This window comes from Cyprinus carpio, chromosome B20, assembly GCF_018340385.1.
Source record: "Cyprinus carpio isolate SPL01 chromosome B20, ASM1834038v1, whole genome shotgun sequence".
Lineage (NCBI taxonomy): Eukaryota > Metazoa > Chordata > Actinopteri > Cypriniformes > Cyprinidae > Cyprinus > Cyprinus carpio.
Window position 1 is genome coordinate 10,456,518 of NC_056616.1, and position 25,907 is coordinate 10,482,424.

General features: G+C 35.3%; 1 protein-coding gene across 1 annotated transcript in view; it reads right to left on the reverse strand.

Annotated features, from left to right (window-relative positions):
• The window catches only part of LOC109044815 (tensin-3-like), a 45,635-nt gene extending 19,728 nt beyond the window's left edge, over positions 1 to 25,907 (reverse strand). Inside the window, exons 1-16 of the mRNA XM_042746731.1 lie at positions 25,712 to 25,907; positions 23,281 to 23,459; positions 23,115 to 23,165; positions 22,395 to 22,517; positions 22,209 to 22,273; positions 21,313 to 21,396; positions 19,296 to 19,405; positions 18,631 to 18,691; positions 18,449 to 18,524; positions 18,231 to 18,360; positions 16,884 to 16,961; positions 16,668 to 16,769; positions 8,853 to 9,683; positions 2,276 to 2,328; positions 1,894 to 2,023; positions 613 to 693 (exon numbers count right to left, since the gene is read on the reverse strand). Of these exons, the coding sequence (XP_042602665.1) occupies positions 613 to 693; positions 1,894 to 2,023; positions 2,276 to 2,328; positions 8,853 to 9,683; positions 16,668 to 16,769; positions 16,884 to 16,961; positions 18,231 to 18,360; positions 18,449 to 18,524; positions 18,631 to 18,691; positions 19,296 to 19,405; positions 21,313 to 21,396; positions 22,209 to 22,273; positions 22,395 to 22,517; positions 23,115 to 23,165; positions 23,281 to 23,430 (2,125 nt within the window). The 5' untranslated portion in view covers positions 23,431 to 23,459; positions 25,712 to 25,907. The remainder of the gene's footprint in view (positions 1 to 612; positions 694 to 1,893; positions 2,024 to 2,275; positions 2,329 to 8,852; positions 9,684 to 16,667; positions 16,770 to 16,883; positions 16,962 to 18,230; positions 18,361 to 18,448; positions 18,525 to 18,630; positions 18,692 to 19,295; positions 19,406 to 21,312; positions 21,397 to 22,208; positions 22,274 to 22,394; positions 22,518 to 23,114; positions 23,166 to 23,280; positions 23,460 to 25,711) is intronic.

Sequence of the window (25,907 nt, forward strand, 5' to 3'; positions counted from 1 at the left end):
TGACTGACAAAATAGCATTTGTAAAGTGACAAGACTGCAATAATAACAGATGCTAGCATTAACAAGGACTTGTGTGCGGAGGTTAAGAAATGCATACAACGTACAAAGACGTTTTCTTTGCTTATAATGGCTAGAGAGAAATAGCTGGATAAGGATGAAACTTTCTAATGCACATGTGTGCGCTTTGTAGTGCACACTTTGGAAGTCTATGTGTTCAGCTGTACACATACAGTAAGAGTTTGTGTCAAAACTGAAGTACACTTTGGGCTTAATTCTAAGCACAGCTCTAGTTCCCAAAAGCACTGATTGGCCAGGTTACAGGAAGTATGCACTCTGACCCAGAAGGCCACATCCTGTAGCAGAGTTATTTTGAGCAGCACAGCATTTGTGACAGCAGCAAGACATACTTTGCTACAGTAGACCTTTTATAAAGGTCACATTTGTGTGAGATACAGCTGGATACTTTCCAGACTAGATCAACCAAAGACACACACAAACTGATATCTACACACATTCTTGTCCTCTCATGTAGATATAAACATGATTTTGCTACTGCAGATACAGTATATAAGAAAGTAGCATAAGGATGTAGCCACCGTGGCAGTTGATTACCTTGCCATATTGGAGAGCTATTGTAGTGTCTAGTGGCTTGAGAACCAGGTCTTGAAGGGATGGTGTCATGTCCACTCTTCACTATGAGGAGAAAGAGACAATTAAATACATTAAGCAGTGGTGTGCCACAGGGTTCTATTCTTGGACCATTTTTATTTTCATTGTATATGTGTCCATTAAACTAAATTTTTCAAAATGCAAAAACTTTTATCATTTATATGCTGATGATACAAAACTATTGTATATATTGCACTCCAAGTGGGTCTTGTTTGTTTTGTTCACTAGTACATTGCTTAGGCAAGGTGAAAGCCTCTTTGGCCAGTACATTTCTGCATCTTATCACTAAATAGGCTGAGTGTGTTTTTGTTTGTTGTTTTGCCAGGCTTCTGACCCATACAAAGAAGAACAATAGTATTACTTAATTTTTAGCATATTTACACTGGTTGCCTTTTTATTTTAGGACTCAGTTTAAGATTCTTTAAGATAAAAAAAAAAAAAAAATTGATAGGGTCTTTTCTGTATTCTACTTCCTAATTATGTAATTATTTTCAAATTCTTCTGATAATGGATTGTGTTTAATTTGAGTATAAAGACATTTTAAAATTAAACATTACCAGGTTTTAATGTGTCTATGTTTATGTAAATGTTCATACTGTTTAGATTATCTTCTGAAAAGTACTTTGGGCAATGCATGTATTTTGTAAATGTGCTATTAAAAAAATATACAGTGGTGGCCAAAATGATTAGAACACTAGTGTTTTCACCACCTAAAAATTTTTTTTAGGAAAGATCAGTTTACATTTACAAACATTTATTTTGCCATTAATTGTAATAATCCACTGAGATTTTTGAAGGTAGGTTTCTTGAAGCATCTTGAAGGCGTTGCCACAGTTTTTCTGGATTTAGTCTGTCTCAGTCTGTTCTGTTTCTTCATGTCATTCCAGACAGACTGGATGATGATGAGAACAGATCTCTGTGTGGAGCACTGGTTGTTGTCAAACTCCTTGTGCAAACAAAAACCTCACTGGATTATTACAATTAATGGCAAAATGAATGTTTGGAAATGTAAACTGATATTTCCTACCGACATACTACATCAAAAGATAGAAAAAACTAAATTAAAACCGTTTTTTAGCTGGTGAAAATACTAGTGTTCTAATAATTTTGGCCACCACTGTATTTTCATAAATGATCAGACAAGGGCACTATAATAGTAACAGAGCTTAGTAAGATAGTAAAAGGCTTACTCACATCAAACATCAAGTACAGTGTCAGTCTTACCATATGGAGTGGGGGGTGTCACAGGAAATGTCGGTGTGGGCAGAACTTGATTAAGACCCACCCTCAGTGGACTGTCAACCTCTGTAGGAAAGTCACCAATATCAACAGCACCACTGTGATATAGACCTCGCTGAAACAGACAAAAACATACAAGGCATTGTTGTAGCAATGTTCCGGGTTCAATACAAGTTCAACTTGTATTTTAGTTGACATTGGGATAAAATTTGCCCAGGATTAGTAAGCAAATTTATCACTCTAGTCTCCAGTTAAATATTTAATGTTTAAGTTTTGAGCCTATACAGTTATGAGGCTATTTGTGAATTTGTACCGATGGCATTCCAAAGACGAAACTCTGGTTGTTCTGCATTTGATCGCCACTCACCTTTTGCAGCATAGAGTATTCAGAGACATCACTGAGCTGTTTCTGCCTCCAACCTGTACAGAAAGAGACACTGAATTCACTGTTGATATTCAATGCATGACAGATCACATTTAACTGTGACTGGTCATTCACATTTGAAATAGGAGGATCTCATTTTCTTTATAATTTTCTAACAACATCAAACAAAAAACAGGAACTAAAATACCATGCTCTCAAACAACACGTGTTTAGATGAGATCCATGAGTAGAAGTTTATAACCTTACATAGACAAGAGCCATTGACTTCAGGGCTGTGTTAGATTACATTCCACAAAAACATATATATATAAAAAAAACAACAACAACAACAACAATAATAATAATAATAATAATAATATAATAATAATAATAATAATAATAATATATATATAATATATATATATATATATATATATATATATATATATATATATATATATATATATATATATATATATATATATATATATGTGTGTGTGTGTGTGTGTGTGTATATATTTATAATGTTAATGTTATTTATATATAATATTGTTATTTATATATAATATTAATTAGTTTTTTTCTTTTACTACTACTACTACTACTATATTATATATATATATATATATATATATATATATATATATATATATATATATATATATATATAAATAAAATAGTAGTAGTAGTAGTAAAATAAGAAAAACTAATTAATATTATATATATATATATATAAATAAAATGTAATACATTTTATATTTTTTTTAACAAATTAAATAAATAAATACACACACTACTGTTCAAAAGTTTGGGATCAGTGAGACTTGTAATATTTTTTTAAAGAAGTCTATTATGCTCATCAAGCCTGCATTTAATTGATCAAAAATACAGAAAAAAAAGTAATCTTGCAAAATGTTATTACAATATTAAATAATGGTTTCTTTTTTTTATATCTTTTAAAATATAATTTATTTCCGTGATGAAAAGCTGAATTTCCATCAGCCATTACTCCAGTATGTCACATGATCCTTATGAAATCATTATAATATGCTGATTTATTATTAGAATTATCAATGTCGGCAACAGCTTTTCTTTTTCTTTTTTTTTTTTGGAAACTGCAATACTTTTTTCAGGATTCTTTGATGAATAAAAAGTTAAAAAGAACAGCACTTATTCAAAATATAAATCTTTTTTAACAATATAAATCTGCTATCATTTCTTATCAGCTTAACACATCCTTGCTGAATAAATGTTTTAATTTCTTTCAAAAAAAGAAAGAATAAAAATTTGCTGACCCCAAACTTTTGAACGGTAGTGTATATTGTTAGAAAAGATTTCTATTTTAAATAAATGCTCTTCTTTTTAACTCTTTATTCATCAAAGAATCCTGAAAAAAAGGTTCAGAATGAACTGGTTCCAAAAAAATATTAAGCAGCACAACAATTTCCAGCACTGATAATAAATCAGCATATTAGATATTTTTCTAATTATTCTATTATAAACAATTTATCCATTACAAATTATATTATAATAGTTTGACTAAAAAGTTTAATTTAAAAATATCTTTAGTTTCTGTATTTTGCTTTAATGACAGCACCACTCAAGTTACATGAAAACATATTCTCCAGCATGATTCTCCAAAGATCATTTTAAGCCTCAATGAGCTTTATAAACATCTGACCCTCATCTGACCATCTGATAAAAAGAATCACATGATCAATGACACAAATTTTCTTATTTGAGAGACCTAAAAAAAAAGTTTAGATTCTGAAAAAAAAGCTTAATTTTACATTTCTTTGTTTTATTCATTTGATTATTTCCGAGTAAAAATAAATAAATAAATAATGATTATAAAAACATGGTAATAATTCATTACAAAGGGGCAACAGTACAAACTCTATTAATTATCACTGTACAGACAAACAAAATCCTTGAGACTTAACGATGGGGAAAGACAACATGTTTTGTGTTTCAGGAGATGCTCACTTCAAAGGCATTCCTCAGCCCTTACACCGTGTGTATTCAAACACACACCCCACAGGGCATATATCTGGTGACATACTACAGTAATAATAACACTCGGCATAGATTTCTGTTCAGCAGGATGAATTCTCCACTCTACTCAAAGACTCTTCATTCCAGGTGTCAGAGTTGCTCTGACATGGGCTGATCCAGTAAGAAAGGATCTTGGGATCTTATAACAGAACAGACAGGGGACATATGCAAGGCAGGGGACACACTTCAAAAGCAACAAGACATGCTCAGTATGCCGAGGTCAAAGGAGACAGAGTATTGAGTTCATGCAGACTGCATCACAGATGTGTTTGGTAAAAGCAGCAGTCAATATAACATTATGGAGGAGTAACTAAATGGTTGTCAAGGGCATTGTTATTACACTATTATATATAATTAAGTACATTTTTAAACTAAAAGGCAGCTTAGAGGTCATATTTACACTATGCCAGCCATAGGCGGAGTTTAGGAGGGGCTGGGGGGTCACTGCCCCCAATAAAATATACAAAATTAAAGAATTCACATTTTTCTCATTTTATTTGTATTATCTTTGTTATTTTAGTGGTTAGAATGAGTACATTTTGGCCTAAATTAATTATTTAACCCCCGCATCCTTGTGAGTCACAACTCATGATACTCAACTTGAGAGGACATGAGAGGACTATCTTTTTGTTATTTTTCCGCTTTAGCAAGTTAACAAATATTCATAGTTTTTTTTTTATAAACCCACTAATAAAAATGTGGTGGATTGAGTCATTTCTGGCTGAATTGGACAGGCGATTTGAAGCAATGGCCTTGAGTGTGGTGTGTGATGCAGAATTCCGTTTAAGCATGTACGCAAGCCTTAAGATTCACCCTCGGATTGTGACAGCTGAAGTGGATCTTGTGAAATGTGTGATCGTATCGCCGATTACTCTTGAGAAACTTAAAGATGAAGTAGGCTACGGAAGGACAAATATCCAAACTTTTTCAGACTACTGCAGTTTGGCACTTGCACTGCACATTGGTTTTTGTTTTGGGTTAGGGGTGTGATGTTTTTTGATTTTGGAATGTGGACGATAAAAATGTCTCCATGATCTGCTTTTGAAGAAATATGGTAGAATCTTCCTACAGTGCATTCTGTCAGCTGCAGTTCTGATGCCTCCGTCTCAAGATACTGCAGGCTAGGGTGACCATATGTCCTCTTTTTCCCAGACATGTCCTCTTTTGGACCTTAACAAATGTGTCCAGCCGGGATTTCTAAATTGCCCAAAATGTCCGGCATTCGGCTTTTGCTTTCTACAGTCATTACATTAGTGTGCATTTATGTATTAGAGCCATACGAGGACTGTGTCCAGTCCCGCCCACTCCCGCAAACATTCTAAATCAGGGGGCGGCTATCAATATGTGGAGAATATAATCTCTTTTGGATGAGCGGTTGCTGTTCACTTTCATTTTTGATTTTGCAATCACGTGCGCTCTGTGTAAAGGAAGATCAGATATTTGTCAATGAGCTCAGGATCTGTTGAGCACCAGTCTGTCAGTCATTTCTCCTCTCAACCTGTGATCAGTCAAATCTGACTCCTGCAGCTCGTGTTGGATGCAGGGTTGTCAAGTCTGCAGGTTTTTTTGTTTTATTTTTTTTTCAATGGAATTGGGCTACTTTTAAACTGTTGCCCAGGCTTGATTTTCCCCCGTGGGTTAAAGGCAGGGCTGGCCTGTCGCATAGGCGAAATAGGCAAATGCTACAGGGGTGACCAAATGTGTTAATTTTTTAATTTTAATTTTTTATTATTATTATTAAATAACATTATTTTATTTAGGGGTGCACTATATATCGACATATAATCAATATTGCATTATGGCATAATGCCATAGTCATATTGCGAAGACTCTGATTTAATTAAATAAAAATACCTATGCGCTGCAGTTTTCAATGTGTTCAGAGTGCAGCCCATGACACGCAGCGCTTCACTCTGAAACATGCAGCACATTTATTTATTTGCTGGCAAACCACCAAAATAAAAGCAGTTTAATATTTGAATTTGAGGAAAGATGCACAATCTGTTTTTTATTATTTTATTTCAGAGTCTGTAAACGGAGTTTGAGTCCAGAGACGCAAAGAGGTAAATACATTAGCAGGCAGAGCAAGCTCACTGTTCACAATGCGCAAAGTATGAATGTATCTCTGAGGGGAACTGACTGTCTTAAGAAACAGTTTAGATGGTTTTTCCTTTCATCTTCCCTCTGTATAATGTTTAGTGTTTACAATGCATCACTGCTGTTCTTTAAGCGCCACCTGCTGACAGAGAGCGAATTTCATTTTTATTCAGCCCATCTGCTGTTTGGTATGTTTTATGTAGCCTAATTTCACAAAGCTAAAGTCAAACCATTCTGTTTTTGCTTCAGGTTTTGAAATTATACAGTCAAAATTTAGATCAAAATATAAGGAAGCAACTAACCATATTCTTCATACATATATTTTAATTCTTTCTTGTCTTTTGCTTTAATAAAATACACACACACACACACAAAAAAAATAAAAAATCAGTATTGGATTCTGCCATAAAAAGTTAAGATCAGTGCATCCCTAAATTTATGAATGTCTAAAATTTAGAAATTAAGACTTAAATGTTAATATTATAGCTGCCTTTGGACGATAAAGTTCTCTCATTTAAAAAGCTAGCTGAGCTAATGTCAGTTTATTTATTTTTTGTGCAACTGTCTTATCTACATTATTTGCATGTGCTTTAGAGCTGTTAAAACATTTAATTCATGCGCTGGTCTGACTTGCGCTTTTTCTAAAGGGGTATCACCGTAGTGCACACACTAAAAAGCCTGTCAAACAGCTCCTGATTACTGGACTAAGTTAGCTTTTGTGCTATTACTGTCAAAACACACAAGGTTTACATATAGACTACAGTGTTTTCTTAGGTTTATGGCATCAGTTAAAAGTTTAATAAAAATGACACGTTTAGGGCCCAAAAATGTTTTCTTTTTTCCAACCTTATGTTTTATTGTTACCAAATTCCGTGTTTTAGCATGTCTTTATTAATAAAGCAAAGCACAGAGAAAAATCACTCTATACAGTTGCTTTGTTTTAAAGTTAATAATAATGATAAATCTTTATAGTGTTTTATTTTTATATTTGTTCATTTAATTTCTTGAATGCTCCTGCTGAATATTGTACCTGAAAATAAAGCACTGTTTTATCTGTATATTATGTGTATTTAATGTAATGTGTATCTTTGTCCTTTTTTTGTAATAACAAAGATAAATAATAAAATCTTATTATATCCACCTTAGCCAAAAAGTCTGCCATTCTTTTTTTTTTTTTACCTTGAAATGGTTTGTCTTTATAATAGGGAAATAAGTTAGGCTGTAATGCTCAGACAACTTGCAAAATAGTAAAACCAACATGACAGAGAATCGTGATATTTTGAAAAAAAAAAAAAATTAAGGAGAGAGAAAAAAAGTGATACATTTTTGCCATATCCCCCACCCCTAGTCACACTTACACACACTCACTCACACACACAAAAATGAAAGGCAGGACTTTATTTTCTTTAGCAAACCTGTCAGGAGCTGCACATAGAGGACCATTGTTTGTTGCTTGTGTGCATTTATTAACATAAATTAGGCCCCTGCCAATAGAAACCACAAACATTAATTTAAAAAGTCACTAGACTGAGGGCTCAGACATTAACCGGTGAACAAGGCAAAACTGCCACTGAAAGCACCAAAAATTCTACATGTATTTGAAATGTGATACATATGTATCTATACATACACACAGTACAATTCTAAGATTTTGGTTCGGTACGTTTTGGTGATGATGATTTGAAAGAATTTATCAGGATTATTTGATCTATACAAAGTTTAAAAGAACAACATTTGCTTAAAATAGAAATCTTTGTATGAGTATACATGTTTTTAAAGTAAATGTGTATTCTGATGTTTTGATGAAATTTTGAATTTAATGAAAAAATGTGTTTGACCGCCAACTTTTGAACTGTAGAGTATATAAAATTAACAAATTGTTTGCCTTACGATATCTATTCACAGTTACCCATGTATTTGATATTAATTTGATTTGACAGTCATAATAATGAAATTATGAGCATATATTTCAATTCAAATTTCTAAAAGTATTTGATATAACTTCACAGCATCCTGTGCATTTTATGTTTAAAAAAACAAATATAGTCTACAGAATATAATTTATAAAATAAAAAAGGTAAAAAAAATATTGCCTCATAATGAAAAGGTTTATTTGCTGGGCATATGCAGAAATTGTATATTTATCAAGTTTGTGATCTATGTACGTTGACAATACCATGGTACTGTGATGGTCTCGGATAGTAATAACGTGGTACTTTCCATGGTATTATTTATACCATTATTTGCTATATTACACAATGCTTGCTATATTCATATACTGTGCCATTTATATGATACACCAGGTTATCTCAAAGAATATCATAGTATTTTGTCCAAAAATATAACTAGAATGATTTGGTGGATTGCTGGCCAGTTGGAATCAATAAACTGATTCAGGACTGATGAATGTATCAGGATTTGCTCTTACCTGACTGGAGGAATTTGGCCCTTCCAACCAAATGCGTCTTTCCATTGGTCTCAAGGGAGGCCGAGTGGGTCATGTGACACTTTGCCTGTGTGGTGATTGGTTCAAAGTCAGGGTCAAGGTCCAGGATCAGCTGATTGAGCTGTTCGATTGACTGATCAACATCCAAAGCCAGTGTAGCAAACTCATCATCCTTGTTCGGCTCAGACTGAATCTCCGGAAAGCCACTGTCTGGTAATGAAGGTTTGCTTGCACTTTTTTGGAGCTCCATCTCCTCTCTGTGATCCAGTCTGTCTGATGGAGTGTGCATGTAAGACGTGGACTGTTGCTGTTTTACCCATATATGTGTCTGATATCCAGAAGTTACTGAAGTGTGTGAGAGTGTGTTTGAGGAATTAACATTTCTAAATATGGCAGGAGGAGCTTCACTTTGACAATCATTTGATTGGACAGAGTTCTGACATTCACCTGAAGACAAGCCAGACATTTCCTTTGAAGACAGTGTGTCTTTAGAGTCTAAAACAGCAGCATTCAGAGCGATGATGTCATCGTCATCATCTATAATATCCGTCTCTCGTTCTAGGAACATTGTTTCACCATTTAAATGACTGGAATGATCAAAAGTAGCTTGAGTGGCTTTAGGGTCATGTTTCGTGATGCCTGGAGAAGCTTGTTCCTCCTCCATTCTGAGCCCAGGGATTTCTCTGGGGAGCTGGGGATGCTCCTCGGAGCTGTAGCTGATTGGGAGCCCAGAGGTTTGTCCTCCAGTCCACTGGGAGGAGCTGGAGAGTCCAGAGTCACTGCTCAGAGAGCGTGCACCTTCTTTTTGATTGGCTGTGGAAGAAAAGTTAGTACAATCAGTAATCACTACAAAATCATAAATAAAGAACATGTATTAGGTGTGCTTTTGCCTTTTATGTTCTTACTAAAAAAGGTGCTGTAAACTAAATAGTTATATATTTATCAAAAAATTACAAAATCATCAAAATCGTCTACTATTGTATAATGCCGTTTTTTACATTTTATTGTAAATAATCATTTCATACATTTCAGCAAATTTAACATCAAAACAGATCCTGAATTTACAGTGTCCACCATGTATTCTCACTGACATGCCCCTAACTTTTATTGTTTTTATGACAATGCGGTGGCATTTACCAGTTTACATAGATAGAAACTTTTCAAATATATCTTTGTCTAGCCTATATAATTCATACTGACACCTGTTGGTGTGGATGAGGCATCATGCAAAAGCAAAGTGCAGATTTTAAAGATTTTCCCAGTTGTATTCGGCATCCATGACCTCTGATATGTTAATGTACTTCATTTCAAACAAATTTGTTAAAATTACTACTCATTTCTTTATTTATAACAATTTTAAAGTGTAAAAAGTTACCATGGTGACACATAGGGGTTGAAAACAAAGTCACACCTGTGGCCCCTTATCTTCACCCACTCCTCCTACAAATTGGCGCTTTTCCACTGAGTGGTACAACTCGGGTCGGCATGGCTCAGTACGGTATGGTATGGCTCGGCTCGGTTTGCGTTTCCACTGCAGTTTAGTGTCACTTTAGAGTGGGCAGTAGGGCTGTGCAAAAAATCGAATACGATTTTCATGCGCATCTCTTCAGTAAAGACGCTCCTGTAATTAGTAGTATATCTCCAGTACGTGCGTTCAGATCAGGGTTGCCAGGTTTTCAAAACAAATCCTGCCCAGTTGCTTCTCAAAACTAGTCCAAAACTAGCCCAATTGCGTTTCCAGGAGGAGATCAGGGTTGCCAGTTTTTTAAAGGGGTTAATGTATACTTTTTTTTTGGAAGGGTTGCCTAGGTAATATTCATATTTTAGGCGCTAAATATCACGTTATTGGTATTGGGGTCGCTTCAACCTGTGAACGTGAAAAACAACCACAGACTTGGCAACACTGGTTGGCATTTACTACACAGAGCCGTAATTCACTGACAGTCTACACAAAATCGATTTTAAAATCGCAGGCGATTCTTTGTCGATTTTTATAAAGCGATTTTGTGTAGCTTGTCGGTGGACTACGGCTCTGTGCAGTAAATGCTGCTCCACCTGAACCAGTGTTGCCAAGTCTGCGGTTGTTTTTCATGTCCGTGGGTTGAAGCGACCCCAATACCAATAACGTGATATTTAATGCCCTAAAATGAGAATATTACCAAGGCAACCCTGCCAAAAAAACGTATATTTTAACTCCGGGATGCAATTTTTATCGGGGAACCTCCTGGAAACGCGATTGGGCTAGTTTTGGACTAGTTTTTGAGAAGCAACTGGGCAGGATTTGTTGTGAAAACCTGGCAACCCTGATCTTAACGCACATGCTGGAGATATACTACTAATTACAGGAGCGTCTTTACTGGTGAGATGTGCATGAAAATCGTATTCGATTTTTTGCACAGCCCTAGTGGGCAGGATTATTCACATGTCATTATAGTTGCGCTGCCTCTACTGCAGTGACTCCTGAAAAACTTTTTCATTCCACGTCGCCCCATCAAGCTCTTGCTGGATTCACTCCTCTGCTATCAACGAGAGGAATGTCTCAACAGACAACGAAACAGCCACTTTTTGGTTGTTAAAAAGGTGCGCTCGTTCAAAACTGTTGCGTTCGATCCTTCACTGGCTATACTTATTTAAATCTAGCACTTCTGTTGTGTTTGTGTCGCAAATTCAGTGAAGCTGATAGTGACGATTCTTTCCAGCCAATCCGCAATCAGCGTTATGCGTAATCAGCATGAGTTAACATGTCACGTTTTGGTAATGGTACGGTCCACCTGGAACCTCAACCGAGGTGGTACTAAAAAAAGTACCAGGTACTGTACCCAGTGGAAAACCCCCCAAAAGTAAACTGTACCGAGCCATCCATGCAGTGGAAAGCGTAAAATTCAGTCTTGTGTGTCATTGTCTGGGGTACAGTTGAAATGTTAACACGTCTCTAACGAGTTGCAGACACCTTACCCATCACACAAACAGACAGGTACACAAACTTAGATATGTCTTTGTGTGTTCTAGCGAAGACACATCAGTCAGCCGGCAGCAGTTAAACACAGATCGCAGCAGATAGCGTCATGCGTCATGACACACTCAGAGTCTCGCAGCAATGATCCTGACTGATAACACATACACTCTTAAAAATAAAGGTGCTTCAAAAGGTTCTTCAAGAGATGCCACTGAAGAACCATTTTTGATTCCACAAAGAACCAGTCAGTCAAAGGTTCATTAAAGAACCATCTCTTTCTTACCTTTTTATAATCTGAAGAACCTTATTTTACCACAAAGAACCTTTTGTGAAACAGAATGGTTCTTCAGATGCACACATGCAAACACTTATATTTAACATCACGCCACACTCATATGAGCATTTTTGACAATAGAGTGCAGCAGGGATGTTGTGTTTTTTATAGGTAAAACCCCAAAAACGAGTAGGCATTTTAGCACTTCTAGTTTTAGCAATGGGTTTGAGTTTTTCTCAGTGGATATTAAAATAAAAGTTTTGCCAAAAATAAAGGTTTTAGTTAAAACAGTCTCAAGATACCCTCACATAACACAACATCCTACACCTTGTTGTGTTAATCATGCTCTTACAAACTATTCAAACTCAAACTTTCAGGAAAAATACTTTCAAACAAACACTGAAAGAGTTGGTGGTGGCACTGAAATCATGCGACCATGGTGTAGTTCTAGTCTATGTTCTAGCCTTCTGGTATTTAGGCTTCAAAATTCATTCAAGTTGTGTTTATTTGTGAAGATTTACTTTTTGATTATTGTATCTGTGTTTAGTATTCTTTTTTTTTTCACAGAGTTTATTTTCTGAAATAATCAAAAATCCAATGGAAAAATCCTATTGGGTTCTTGTTAAGAAAACCAGGGTGAAAATATGTCATCACTGCAGCACTCTATAGACAAACATGCTTTTTATATAAAAAAAAACACCTGATGTAATTACATCTGTGATTAATTTCTGTAACTACACTGTTTATCCTACCCCCTAAACCACCCTTAGCACTAACCACACCACAAAACCTGTTGCTAACCTTAAACGTGTCACCTCAATAGCGACAAACTTGTTATGCAATACGATATGAACACATTAAGTACATTGTATATATTTTTTGATACAAGTACATGGTAAGTAAAGACACCTAAAATAAACTGGGATTGATCAAAATGGCAAAACTGGTTAGTATGTCAACTGGTTAAAAACACAGAGCTTTTTAACTAAACCAGTAAAGCTTCCCTAGTCTCAAGAGACTGAAATCCAAATACCAGGCATGCATGATAAAACGCCACAGCTGGCAACTCTCTCACACACTCACACACAGGCATATAAACACACACCCAACAACTGAGATTCAATAGTCATCATACTATCAAACGACCTTTATCATAATCTAAAATAAATATTTAATAGAAAAATTACTTTACATTATAACTTACACTCTTCATTATAAATTAATTAGAAGAGCAACATACTAATATTTCTTCATATTCTGCCCAAAAATGTTTTAGCCAAGTGCCTTAAGACTGCATAAAACATCAAGTGCAAAACCCGAGACTTCTTGTTTCTCTCAAAAGTACTTTAAAAGTGACCTATGCTGCAACTTTTCTTGATAAATGAAGCACAACTGCATTCGTTTATCACAAGGGCTTTCAACAACTCACAAAATAAATCAACCGTGTTGCTGCTGAAAGTATATCCCACCACCCTGCACCGCTTCAAAAATGCACGTAGCGGCACAAACCTAATGCTTTCCAGAAACATCCTCTCGAATCAGACCCCAAAGGTATCTGAGATGACTTTGACCATGGAAACTATGACGAAGAGTAAAAAGACATCTGACAAAGTCAGAAATGAGAAAGAGAGCCTCTACAATACAGAAAAAAAAGAATAAAAAACAAACAACATTTCTTGAATGAATAAAGAAAGAGGCAAGCGGTCCTGACCGTGTTTATCCTGCAGGCGTCTGTGCCCATTTTGTCTTGCTCTCTCTTTCTCTCCTTCTCTCCTCGTGCAGTTTTAAACAGACAGGCAGCTTGCATTCTTTCCCATAAGGTGATAACAGCTCCCCTGGGTCTCTTTTTCTTTCCTCTTCTTCTTTTTCTTTCTCTCAATCAATCTCTTTCCTCCCTTTCCCCTGTTTTCCCTCCTCCTTTTCCTCTTACAGTACTGATCGCTCTCCCTCTCTCACTCTCTCTTTCTCTCTCTCTCTCTCTCCACCTCCAAACACAGGTAACCCCTTTCAGGTGCCCCTCCTGGGTGTACAGGAAAATCCTGGCTTGGGAAGCATTATTCCACTCGAGCCAGCCAATGCTCCTCGTAATACAGCTGTACACACACACATATGCTTGTTGTAGAGCACAAACGGACGCTCTGAGGACCTTGAACCCTCCAAATATGGAGCGGGGAATGTAAACACAAAGGCGGAGTTATGTGTGGGTGGAGGGACAAAGCGCAAAAGAGACAAAGTGAGAGATAAGGGAGGTATTGGTATAGTCAAGAACAAGAGTAGCAGGTAAAAAGAAACTCACAATGATGAAAGAGATGGAAAGAAAGCAAAAGAAAGATAACGAGAGAGAGAGAGAAAAAGCATGCAACTTTTAGTCATTTGGCAGCAGAATTCCTTCAGACTGTTTGTCGCTACGACTGACAATAATTACAGTGTTTGTGAGCGTGTGTAATTCTATATTTGAGTTTATGTACTGTAAATTGTAAAGGCTGTTTGTGCTCCAACCATGAGGTATCTCTAAATTACACGGCTGCTCGAGACGGAATCACACAACCAGATGTGCATCAAGCCTCAGTCCCATATGACACACATATGCACACACGCATTAAGCTGCTGGGATTGATTTTTTGCAGTTGTGCACAGAGACTCCCAACCTTTAAATAGCCGGCCCTGGAATTTCCTATTCTTGCGCATTGCCCTATCCTAGACTATGTGCAGAAGTGAAGGGTCAACATAACAAGTGCAACTTATTTGTTCCCTGATCACTGAACTTTAACTGGACAAGGAGAACAAAGTTTAGTTTTGTGGAGTTAAAGACTCACTCTGTTCCACTCCTTGAAGAAATTTACTTCTGCATAATTGTGTGTATAGGGGAAGGTGGGGTAAAATGTGCCAAGTTGAGCCGCCCTGAATTTTTGGTATCAAAATAGCCTACTGTTCAAAAGTTTGGGGTCAGTAAGATTTTGTTTTAAGAAAGAATGATAGTAAATACATTTACATGGTCACATGACAATGGGGAAGTCGTGGCCTAGTGGTTAGAGAGTTTGACTCCTAACCCTAAGGTTGTGGGTTTGAGTCTCGGGCCGGCAATCCCACGACTGAGGTGGCCTTGAGCAAGGAACCGAACCCCCAACTGCTCCCCGGGCGCCGCAGCATAAATGGCTGCCCACTGCTCGAATTCTGATTATGGGTCATCATACTTGGCTGTATGTCACTTCACCTTCACCTATTATGGTTGCCATCACTGATATACCACTCAGCACATTTGTTTCACCTCTGTCTTAATTCTCCTTGCCTAGAAGACAACTCATCTCGTTAGTCTGGCCCCTGAATAACAAATGAGTCATTTGGGTCAGTTATGTCTGAGCTCTATCCCTGTCTTACTACAGTTCATTTAGTGCAGCAACCTTAACATTTACAGTAATTACAAACCCTCAAGGAAAACAGCCAGGGCAACAGCGCTGAGTACTGTGGCGATTCTATGGTAACTGGCAGGCCTGGTTTGGAGCTCATTATGGTCTGGAGGCCTAAGGCCAAACAAAATTAGATTAGGGTCAAATACAAGAACTTTATTATTATTGTAGGAGGTTAGTCAGTCCCGCACAGTCTCATGTTCCAATTAACCTCAGCAACAGTGCCCAGACTTAATAACAGTATTAGAGGTAAAGCGTGTTTCCTGTAGCAGACCAACTTGACAATTACTAGAACATTATGAGCCTTCATGTCTCAGAAAACTATTCTTTGCCTCCTGAAGTAAACACTGCTTACATGTGCATTCATGCTTTTGTTTTCTATTCTAAAATAAATCCCACACTCCCCTTGTTTCACCACTCAAGTCCCACAAGATGCATATGAAGTACTATAAAACATGTCCCGAATTAGTTAGTGAATACAAGCTAGATTTAGATTTCACAATAAAACAAAATAATAAATCACATTATTTATTAAATCACATGATTTATTAAAGTGATTAAATTAAATTGCCATGACACAACTTTATAAAACATTACATATTCCAATGTTTTTTGTTGAATTACAATATCATTCAAAAATTTGGGATCAGTAAGACTCTTTAATGTTTTTGAAATAAGACTTTTATTTTTAAGGCTGTATTTATTTGATAAAAATATTATTATATTATTGGAATTATTATTATATTATATATTATTACAATATAATAATTATTAATAATACATTATTAAAAAGAACTGTCTTATATTTTATATATTTTAAAATGTAAAATATTTGAATTATTTTTTTATCTGATATGCTGATTTGGTGCTCAAGAAACATTTCTTATTAGTGTCACTGTTAAAGGAGACTAATATACATTTGTTCGGGGGTTTTGTGATGAATAGAAAATTTAAAAAGAGCAGGATTATTTTAAGTAGAAATATTCTGTTACATTATAAATGCCTTTTACTATCGCTTTTGAATGATTTAATGTGTCCTTGCTGAATAAAAATGTATTTCTTCCAAAAAAAAAAAAAAAAAAAAAAAAACTTCTCTATTCTAGTTCTATTCAAGAGCAGTATTGGAGACATTATAAAGAGCTTGAGAAGTCCAGCCTTACCTGCTTCTGTAAGATTTTCAGTGAAGTCCCATTGAGCCTGTAGTGAATCCAGAGGGTCATTTTCAATGATAACTGCTGAACTGTTCCTCCAGTGGCCACAATCTTAAAATGGAGAAACACAGAGTGTTCATTTATAACTAAATTAATTTCTACCTGAAACAAACATATTAAACAATCCATATAAACACCTTTCTTTCCAGAGAAATGTGAGGATACCTGAAGCAAGGGATGGGTCTCTGTCTGCAATTTCTGAAAAGAGCAGCTTCACCACACTGTCCTCTGGGAATCTTGGGTCTTGAATGGAGACAAGAGCAAATGATGACTGAAAAGGATGAAAGGCATGGAAAAACAACACTGCACAGCAATGTGGGAACATCAACACACACAAGTTCAATGACAGCTGATTTATCCGTGACTTGTAAGCACATTGGCCACACCAATGTGACAGTTTTCGCTTCTGTCCATCCAAAAGTACAGTTGAGTAAGGCTTCCCATAGCATAAGGAGCAAAATGAAGTGTTTGTGTAAAGAGTTAAGTTGACTGTCTCTTTCTTAGATCTGTTTGGGTCAACGTGCGTCTTGTCTGTCATTATTTACCAAAAACACTTGGCACTTGCTCACATGCTCAGTCACGCACACACTCATACACTAGGAAAAACAAACCTGTACTAAAAAAAAACAATGAAGTTTGTTGCCCCAAAGAGTATGAATTTCCCTACATTACATTCAAAATACCAAAGAGTATCTGAAAACAACTGTTAGTGGATGAATGAAATCAGGTTCTTTCTTTCAGGAAAACACATATGACGACAAAGACATTAATATGGATACAAAATTGTTCGCATATATCTGCCATCAATCCAGGAATCCAAAATTATCTTTAATTTCACAAATACTTATATTTTCCCCATTATTTAAATAAAATGGGGAGCTAATTCCTTATAACTCTTAAAAAAAGTCTGACTGTATTCAGTCCATTTCAGTGTCATTTTAGTAACTCTGATATATTATAATAGTTTTATTAATATTTTGATTTTAATTTTAGTTAAAAGTTTCCAGAATTTTAATTTTAGTAAAGTTAAACTAAATGAAAATGAGAATTGCCACCTTAGCAACTAGCTGAAATAATATAGGTTTAAGCTTTTATATTTTGATTTATTCCAGTTAAAGGTTTTTTTCTCCAAGTAATTTTTTTTTGTTTTAGTTTCAAATTACTATAATAACTCTGTTCCATATGCTCCATATTTAAAGAAAATCAAGTCAGTTTCTCAGGTTCACACCGGTGTCCTAGCAGAATAAATCACAGCCATAGTTCATCACATTAACTGTGAACAGTTTCCAATAACATTCATCAACCAGATTTACAGTTCAAATACTTTAAGCCAACATTTTGAGCAATACATCTATTGATTTATCTATAAAAATAAAACAGTTTGTTCTGGATACAAAATAAACATTATTTGGTTTCTTATTTTGCAAATGGAAATACTTTCCTAAATTCCTATCTTCAAAAAACTTTGGGACACATTAAGTGCAAAGATTTGACCAAAACTACTTTGTGTACCTTTGTTTGCATAATCAAGGTCTTCTTTCTGCAAGGAAAGTTGGTCTCCACACAGAGTTCCGGTGTGGAACTGCACACCAAACACGGTCTCATGAGTCCTCATGGAATCATTTTTATGATAGCACACAATCTGCAGAGAAAGAAGAAATGAAGATGCTACAGTGTGCAGTTTTCAAAATATTAGTGCTGTCTGTCTGTCTGTCTATGAGATGTCTCACCATGAAATCACCTTTAAGCATCTGTGGGGGTTCCAGAGCAAAACACACTCTGTCTGTCTGACCTACTGCAACCTGACTGAGAGTTATACACAAGCACTAAATATACACATACTATAAATGCATGAATAAACATAGTATGTTCAGAATTTTACATTATATTCATATAATATCTGGTGTCTTACTGCACTCCTGATGTGTAAACTGTCTGTGTGTCTTGATACACTCTGATAAACAGCTGACACACTGAAAATAAACAAACCCAGATGAAAATTGTATTACCTTTTTGTCATAGTTCACATAATAGACATCTCAGTAAAGTTTCAAGTATCAACTTTGTCTCAGATGTTTCTTTTCAACTTCCTTTGTTAAAATAATGATAGAAAATATTCCACTTATTACACAAGGCATATTGTAAATTAAGAACTGTAAATGTAACCTGGAGGTCATAGCTTAGATAAAATGGTTTTGAAAGAATTTGATACAGAAATACGTTTACAGAATTTATAAATCTAGGTAATGCATACAATTTACATACAATGGAAGTCAATGATCACCAAAACATTTGGGTTACCAACATTCCTCAAAATACGGTACCTTCATTTGTGTTACACAGAAGAAAGAAATGAGCGTAAGATGACAGAACTTTCCTTTTTGGGTGAACTAATATTTAAGAAAGATTACTGAAGTATTTGTTTAAATTGGAGAACTGAGAGATTCTGAGAAAGATCTGTTCTCTGGTAATGCACAAGAGAAATCATTAAGATATTAAATTGGATGAAAAACTCTTAAAATTATTTGGAAACTAAAAAACACTATTTCACTTAAAGGTTAAAAGACTTTTTATCACCTGTAGGGTGGAAGTCAGGAATGGGATGGATATTAATGCAATGGATGAAAAGCGGGGAAGAGTTTAGGCGGATCTGATGGGTAAGGAGTCTGCCAAACACCTGCACATACCTGAAACATCCACAAACACCTCAGTCACTCATATTGACACAAGACAATAATAAATCAGGCTTCATAACACCAGCAAAACTTCATATGATGTCAATAATAAAACCGTAAAAAGATGCATCAACCTGGTTTTATTTGGCAATTTTCAGTATTTTAAAACAAAGGGATTTAGGGGGAAGAAAGAATGCATGAATATTTCCAAATAAACTAGCCAAAGGTGTGAAAAGTATGGGCGCCCGTTTCAACCACAAGATTAAAAATAAATTAATTTATTAAAAAGGCAATTCCAACTTTTTATCCCCAAATGCTGTATTGTTTTCTCAAAATTCTCAGAACTGAAGAATTATGAGGAAAAGTCAGAACTTTCTTGGAATTCTGAATTTACATCTTATAATTCTGACTTTTTATAAACTTTATAAACTCATAACTGTGAGTTTACATTTCGCAATTCTGACTTTTTTCTCAGAATTTTGAGTTGATTTCCCCCAATTTTACATTTCGCAATTCTGGTTTTTGTTTCCACCATGAGGGAAAAAAGCCTTTTTTTTTCTTTCTTTTTTTTTTTTTTTTTTTTTAACAGTTCTTCTCGGAATTGTGAGTTAACAAGCAATGGCCTCTACGCTAGGAGTTTGACTGACAATGGCAATCTGACCAATCATAATGCCGATTCTGCCATTTTGTCAGACAAACAAACCAGACAGGAAAATAGATTAACATTGGTGGACTTGAACTTGAAAAATTGTGTATATTGACATCTTTCTGCAGTTGGGGCAGCTGTGGCCTATTGGTTAGAGAATTGGACTTGTAACCAGAAGGTTGCAGGTTTGAGTTTCGGTGCTGGCAGGAGTTGTCGGTGGGTGAATGAACAGCGCTCACTTCCACCCTCAATACCCATGGCTGAAGTGCCCTTGAGCAAGGCACTGAACCCCCAGTTGCTCACTGGGTGCTGGATATATAGCTGCCCACTGCTCCGGGTGTGTGTTCACGGTGTGTTCACTTCTCACTGCTGTGTGTGTGCACTTGGATGGGTTAAATGCAGAGCACCAATTCCGAGTATGGGTTACCATACTTGGCAAATGTCATGACTTTCACTTTTCACTTTTTCAGTTGAAAGAAGATCCCTTCTAATGTTCATTCATGTTTATTTTGTGCTATAATAACTAGTAAAAAGGAAGAGATGATCGGTTCACGTGCCGCTTGAACTGAGGCGCTACAGTTCTGAGAAAAAGAATTGCTAGATATAAATTTAACTTGCAAGATATACTTTAAACTTAGAACTGAGAGGGGAAAATGTCTGCTGTGGAAACAAGCTTCCAAAGAAAAGTGTTACTGATTCTGAAAATAATTTTTTTTGACATTTCTCCATTGATTTACTGCTATTCTGAGTGCACCTTACTATCAAAGAGAATAAATAGGTTCTTTATAGTGTGGCCAAAAACAGCTTCTTTGTGTTGTTCCAGCAACAGATCAGAGAAGAATATTTATGTTGCCATTTTTGAAGCTTTACAATAACTCATCTTCCAAAAAGTGTTTTTAGAGTCAATAGAGATAGGAGAACATAAGGGACGGAAAATTATAGTGCACTAAACATCATGGGAAAAAAAATAAAAACTCTTGCTCAGTTTGCACATGCATAAGGGGTGACAGGCGGTGTCTTTCAGTATGATGTAAAAAAGAAAAGTGTAAAATGAAGATATTTCACAGAAAAAGGAAGTGGGGATATTATGAGGACATCCAGATTGCATAGGGGGATTTCCTCTCATGAGTGTCCCTGTGTGAAACCTTCACTCATGACAGACTGCTGAGTGACCGACAGCCATAACAGCACAAACACCTCAGTATGCTTCCAGGTGAAAAGCAACAGGAACAAAGGGAAAAAGAAAGTTAATGCATAAACAAATAAGCCTTGCCTTTTCTGAGATGGAGTCATAAGGTTAACCATTTTATCACCGCAGAACTTCTTCATGGAGTAGAGATCTAATGCAAGTTCCTCACTGAAAGACACACATGAAAAAATAAACAAATCTTTTTGTTTGGTCAATTATGCAGTCATTTAACATGCAGTTCACAATCAATTCACAATGCTTTTATATATTTAAATACAGATTTTTGAAATTATGCCAGATGGAGCTATTAAGATTACTATCAGACATTATCATGTTACAACAGAGACTTACAATATGAGGGTGAGCAAATGATGATAAAATACTCATTTTTGAGTAAACATTCCCTTTTAATGTCTAAAAAGAACAGTTCATCCATTAAAAAAAATCAATGTTCTGTCATGTTGTTCCAAATGCACTTTCTTTCCTCCAAATGAGTAATTACGAGAAAACAATTGCTCTTGTAATATGTTCCAGTGAGTTTTTAACTTGAGAATCTCTGCAACCCGATCACTGAACGAATCATTCAGACTGGATTTGTGAACTAATTCAATCAATTGACTGAAAAAATCCAAATCAAAAAACGATTTGTTCAAAAACTGGACGTTGCTTATGATTATATTTTCAGAAATTCGTGACTTAAATTTGAATCCGTTCCTTACACGTAGCTATCATATGAATTCTGAAAACTTGAAATATAGTGCATAATCAAAAGGACTATATTTATGGTCTATTTTGAAGCCTGAACGCACCAGTGGCCATTTATTGTAATCACACAGAAACTCACACAGGTTTAAAATGGCATGAGGGTAAGTAAATAGTACCAAAATTGTCATCATTGAGCAGCTTGTCTGAGATGGCAGTCGTCTTTTTAAAGATTAATTTCAACTTGTTAACAATGAATATGAATTGTTGAGTAGTACCTGGTGGAAACATTAGAGAGCTGGATGTAAGAGGATATCACCACACCCACTCTGTCTTTGCTGCCCTATGAGAGACACAGAAAGAAGTTAACCAACCGTGACATTCCTACAGGACAGATTCAAAGTCCCAGAGACAAATAATGGACTTTAACCTGAGAATGAACAGCAAATATCTTTAAATCTCACTTTGCAGTGTAGCAGCAGCACATTTTCAGAGTGTGCCCTAAGCCAGTTGTCCATGTTTTTACACACTGAACACAGCAGATGAAGCGATGGAGCTTGTCGTTCCAGCCATCCCAAATCCACCACCTAACAGTCAGAAAAGTGAGGTAACAGTTAAACATATACTTCCATTCGAATGGTTTGTGGTCAGTTTCTTTTTAAGAAATTAATAATTTTATTCAGCAAGGTTGCATTAAATGAGTCAGTGTCAAAAGTGTCATTAAAGGCATTTATAACTTTACCAAATAATTATATTTCAAATAAATTCTGATCTTTTGAACTTATATTTCTCAAAGAATCCTGACAAAATGTACCATGATTGCCACAAAATAATATTAATCAGTTTTCCTGATTCATAATAAGAAATGTTTTTTGAGCAGCAAATCGTCAGCTTTTCCATCACCGGATTAAATTACATTTTGAAATATATTACAATATTATTTTACAATAAAATACTATAATGTAATAATATTTGAATAATAATATTTCTCAAGATTACTATTTATTTATTTATTTATTTATTTATTTTTTATTTATTTTTTTGGATCAAATGAATGCAGAATTGGTGAACATAAGAGACTTATTTAAAAAAAAACAATACAAATCCAACCCCAAACTTTTGAATGGAAGTATGCATATCATTACACATCTTTAACAGTCACATGACACAGAGTTTAACTTTACCCTGTAGTTCATCCTGCTGAGATCATCATTGTGTTCGGATAAGTTAATGACCTGCATGCAGGAAAATAAAGGTTTTGTTCCATGTTACTCCAATAGCAACAGTCTACTATCAGTCAACAAACACACACAATGACACCTGTTTGGTTTGTTTTTCTTGTCTGCTCACCATGTATCGATCCGCATGTTTGGACTGCAGCATCTGCGTGATGCTGTGCAGGTTGTGCTGGTACATCTGCTCTGTGCAGGAGTAGTGGAAGGTGATGCCAATGATACGCTCCGTAATGTAGTCCAGGTCAAATTCAGATCCATCCGCCATCACGACAGTGTTCCCTCATGGGAGGAGATCTGCAGAGAGGATGAGACTGGCTTCAGTTCAATAATGTGCAGGCTCTTTGAAAGCATTTGTTTTGGCATGTAGAGATGGGCAAATCTGCAAGGATCCATGAAAGATCTGCACTGGTTGAAATTACAGTCAACAGACAGTAACAATAAGGCTTTGTCTACAATTAGACATGCAGAATTGTTTGCATCATTTAATTTGCTAGGTAAAATGTGACTTTAATATATAAAATAATCTGTAGGTTCTCTAACACATCATTTTTTTATCAAATGTATTAGTCTTGAATACACTCTTAATACACATTTTTCACACTCACTAGTTGTAATGCATGTCAATTATTATAGTAACACTCAACATGCATGCAGTGAATATAAATACATTACAAGAGAAATCTGACACTTTAGTCATTTTATGAAAGCCATGTGTGTAGTAGTGTTCTGTAGTGGAAATGCTGATGGTGGAAATTACATTTTCATAACGTCTTTAATAAAACGGCCACATCCTTTGTTAAGAGGTCTTTTTTCTTTTTGCATAATTTGATACAATTACAACATGACTGGAAATAGTTAACTTGATTTTTCTTAACACATCAAGTCTCATATTCAATCTCAATTATGCCACAAGAACACAAATATGTAAATCATGTTCATAAAAGAAATATCAAACTTAGTTATTATTAGATCATAGTTTTTAAAATGTTGTATGATGAAAAAAGTTGTATGATGAAGTTTAAAGCGTAAAACAATACAATCTATAAACTATCATTAAAAATTCTTATGCTCAAAAAGGTGGAATTCACATCAAAAATATAATATAATAAAATATTATTGAAATTCAAAATATCTGTTTTCTATTTAAATATATTTTAAAATTTAATTTATTCCTGTGATGGAAAAGCTGAATTTCCAGCATCATTATTCCAGTCTTCACTTCAGTGTCACATAATCCATCAAACATTATTCTAATATACTGACTTGATGCTCAAGAAATAATTATTATTATCAGTGTTGAAAACAGTTGCGCTACTTAATATTTTTGTGGAAACAATGATAAATATTTTCAGTATTCTTTTATTAAAAGAAATTAAATTATGTATAACAACATAAATGTCCTATTTTACCTAAACATCTATCACTTTTTAATTAATTTAATCCATCCTTGATGAATTTTTTTTTTTTTTTTTTTCTTAAAAAATGTTGACCCCAAATTTTTCAACCAGGAGAGTAGGCTATGACGGACATTTGAAAAGCAGAAAATTATAAAAATAAAAAAGAAGATATTTTACAAAGTGACTTCAGGGAATCGGAAAGAGCACAACCAAGGTCTCATAAAGCAACCAAACATTATTGCACGCATTTAAAACTCCAAGCATAAAGGAAACTGAAACCACAGACTGACTAAGCAGCAACATTTCCTTCGTCAAGGACTCAGAGTCACAAGATATAAAACTCTTTCTCACCAAGGACGCTTCCTCTATTCTTTTTATTCACTATTTATTTTCGTCTTGAGAAGATAATACATAATAAGTTCATTATAATACTACTTTAATTACAATAATTACAATACATGTATTCCTAACCAGAGTCAAAAATAATGCTTTATAAAGTTCAATCAAATTACAGTGCCATTTTTGCCGCAGTCCCCTACTTATTTACTGACCCACAAATACATGTAGTGTGCAAGACCACACAGCTTCCAATACGCTAAAAACATGACAGCCTACGGGACTCTTAAGTGACATTGTCTGACCCTTGCCATGTGATAAGGTAAAAACAGATCAATTGAACTGAAGTAAGACTCAATATTAGACCAATCAGACTGTTTCTTTTGTGAGCTGACCTGAAATAAGTGGACACACCTATTGACAACACATAAATAGACAGAGATGACTATGCTTCTCGTTTCTATTTACTTCTCTGTATAAATACCTGCTTCCAAACCTACCAATTCTCCACTTCAATCAAAGCTTTATTGTCCATTTATCGCAAAACAGATATAACCTTATACTTAAATTTCACACCAGATCAGATTCACCCACCTTCACTTTCTACATTTCACATCTACACCATGTGCTCCTTGTGTCACTATACGTGCATCTGGTCATTTATCTACAGTATGTTTAATCCTTAACCTGTCTTTAACCTTCAACCTCCAACTAGATCCATTAAAAAAAGACACAAAAACACAAATTACGTACCGATGGCTCACCTGAGTGCTGTCTTCAGCTAACAATATAGAAACAGCAGAAAGAACTCACCTTTCTGTCCGGCTGAAATCTCCTCTCAATAGTCTTCTGAACGCCTGTGAACACAAAAAGAGAAAAGAAATGCAGCACAAGGCTCTGTCTGAGCTCACATGTACTTTGGACGTTGTGGTGTATGTGCGTCTGTTCACCCGTTGTCAGCACTTGTTGTGTGGTAAGCATGAGTAAAGAAACCAGGGGAACACACCTC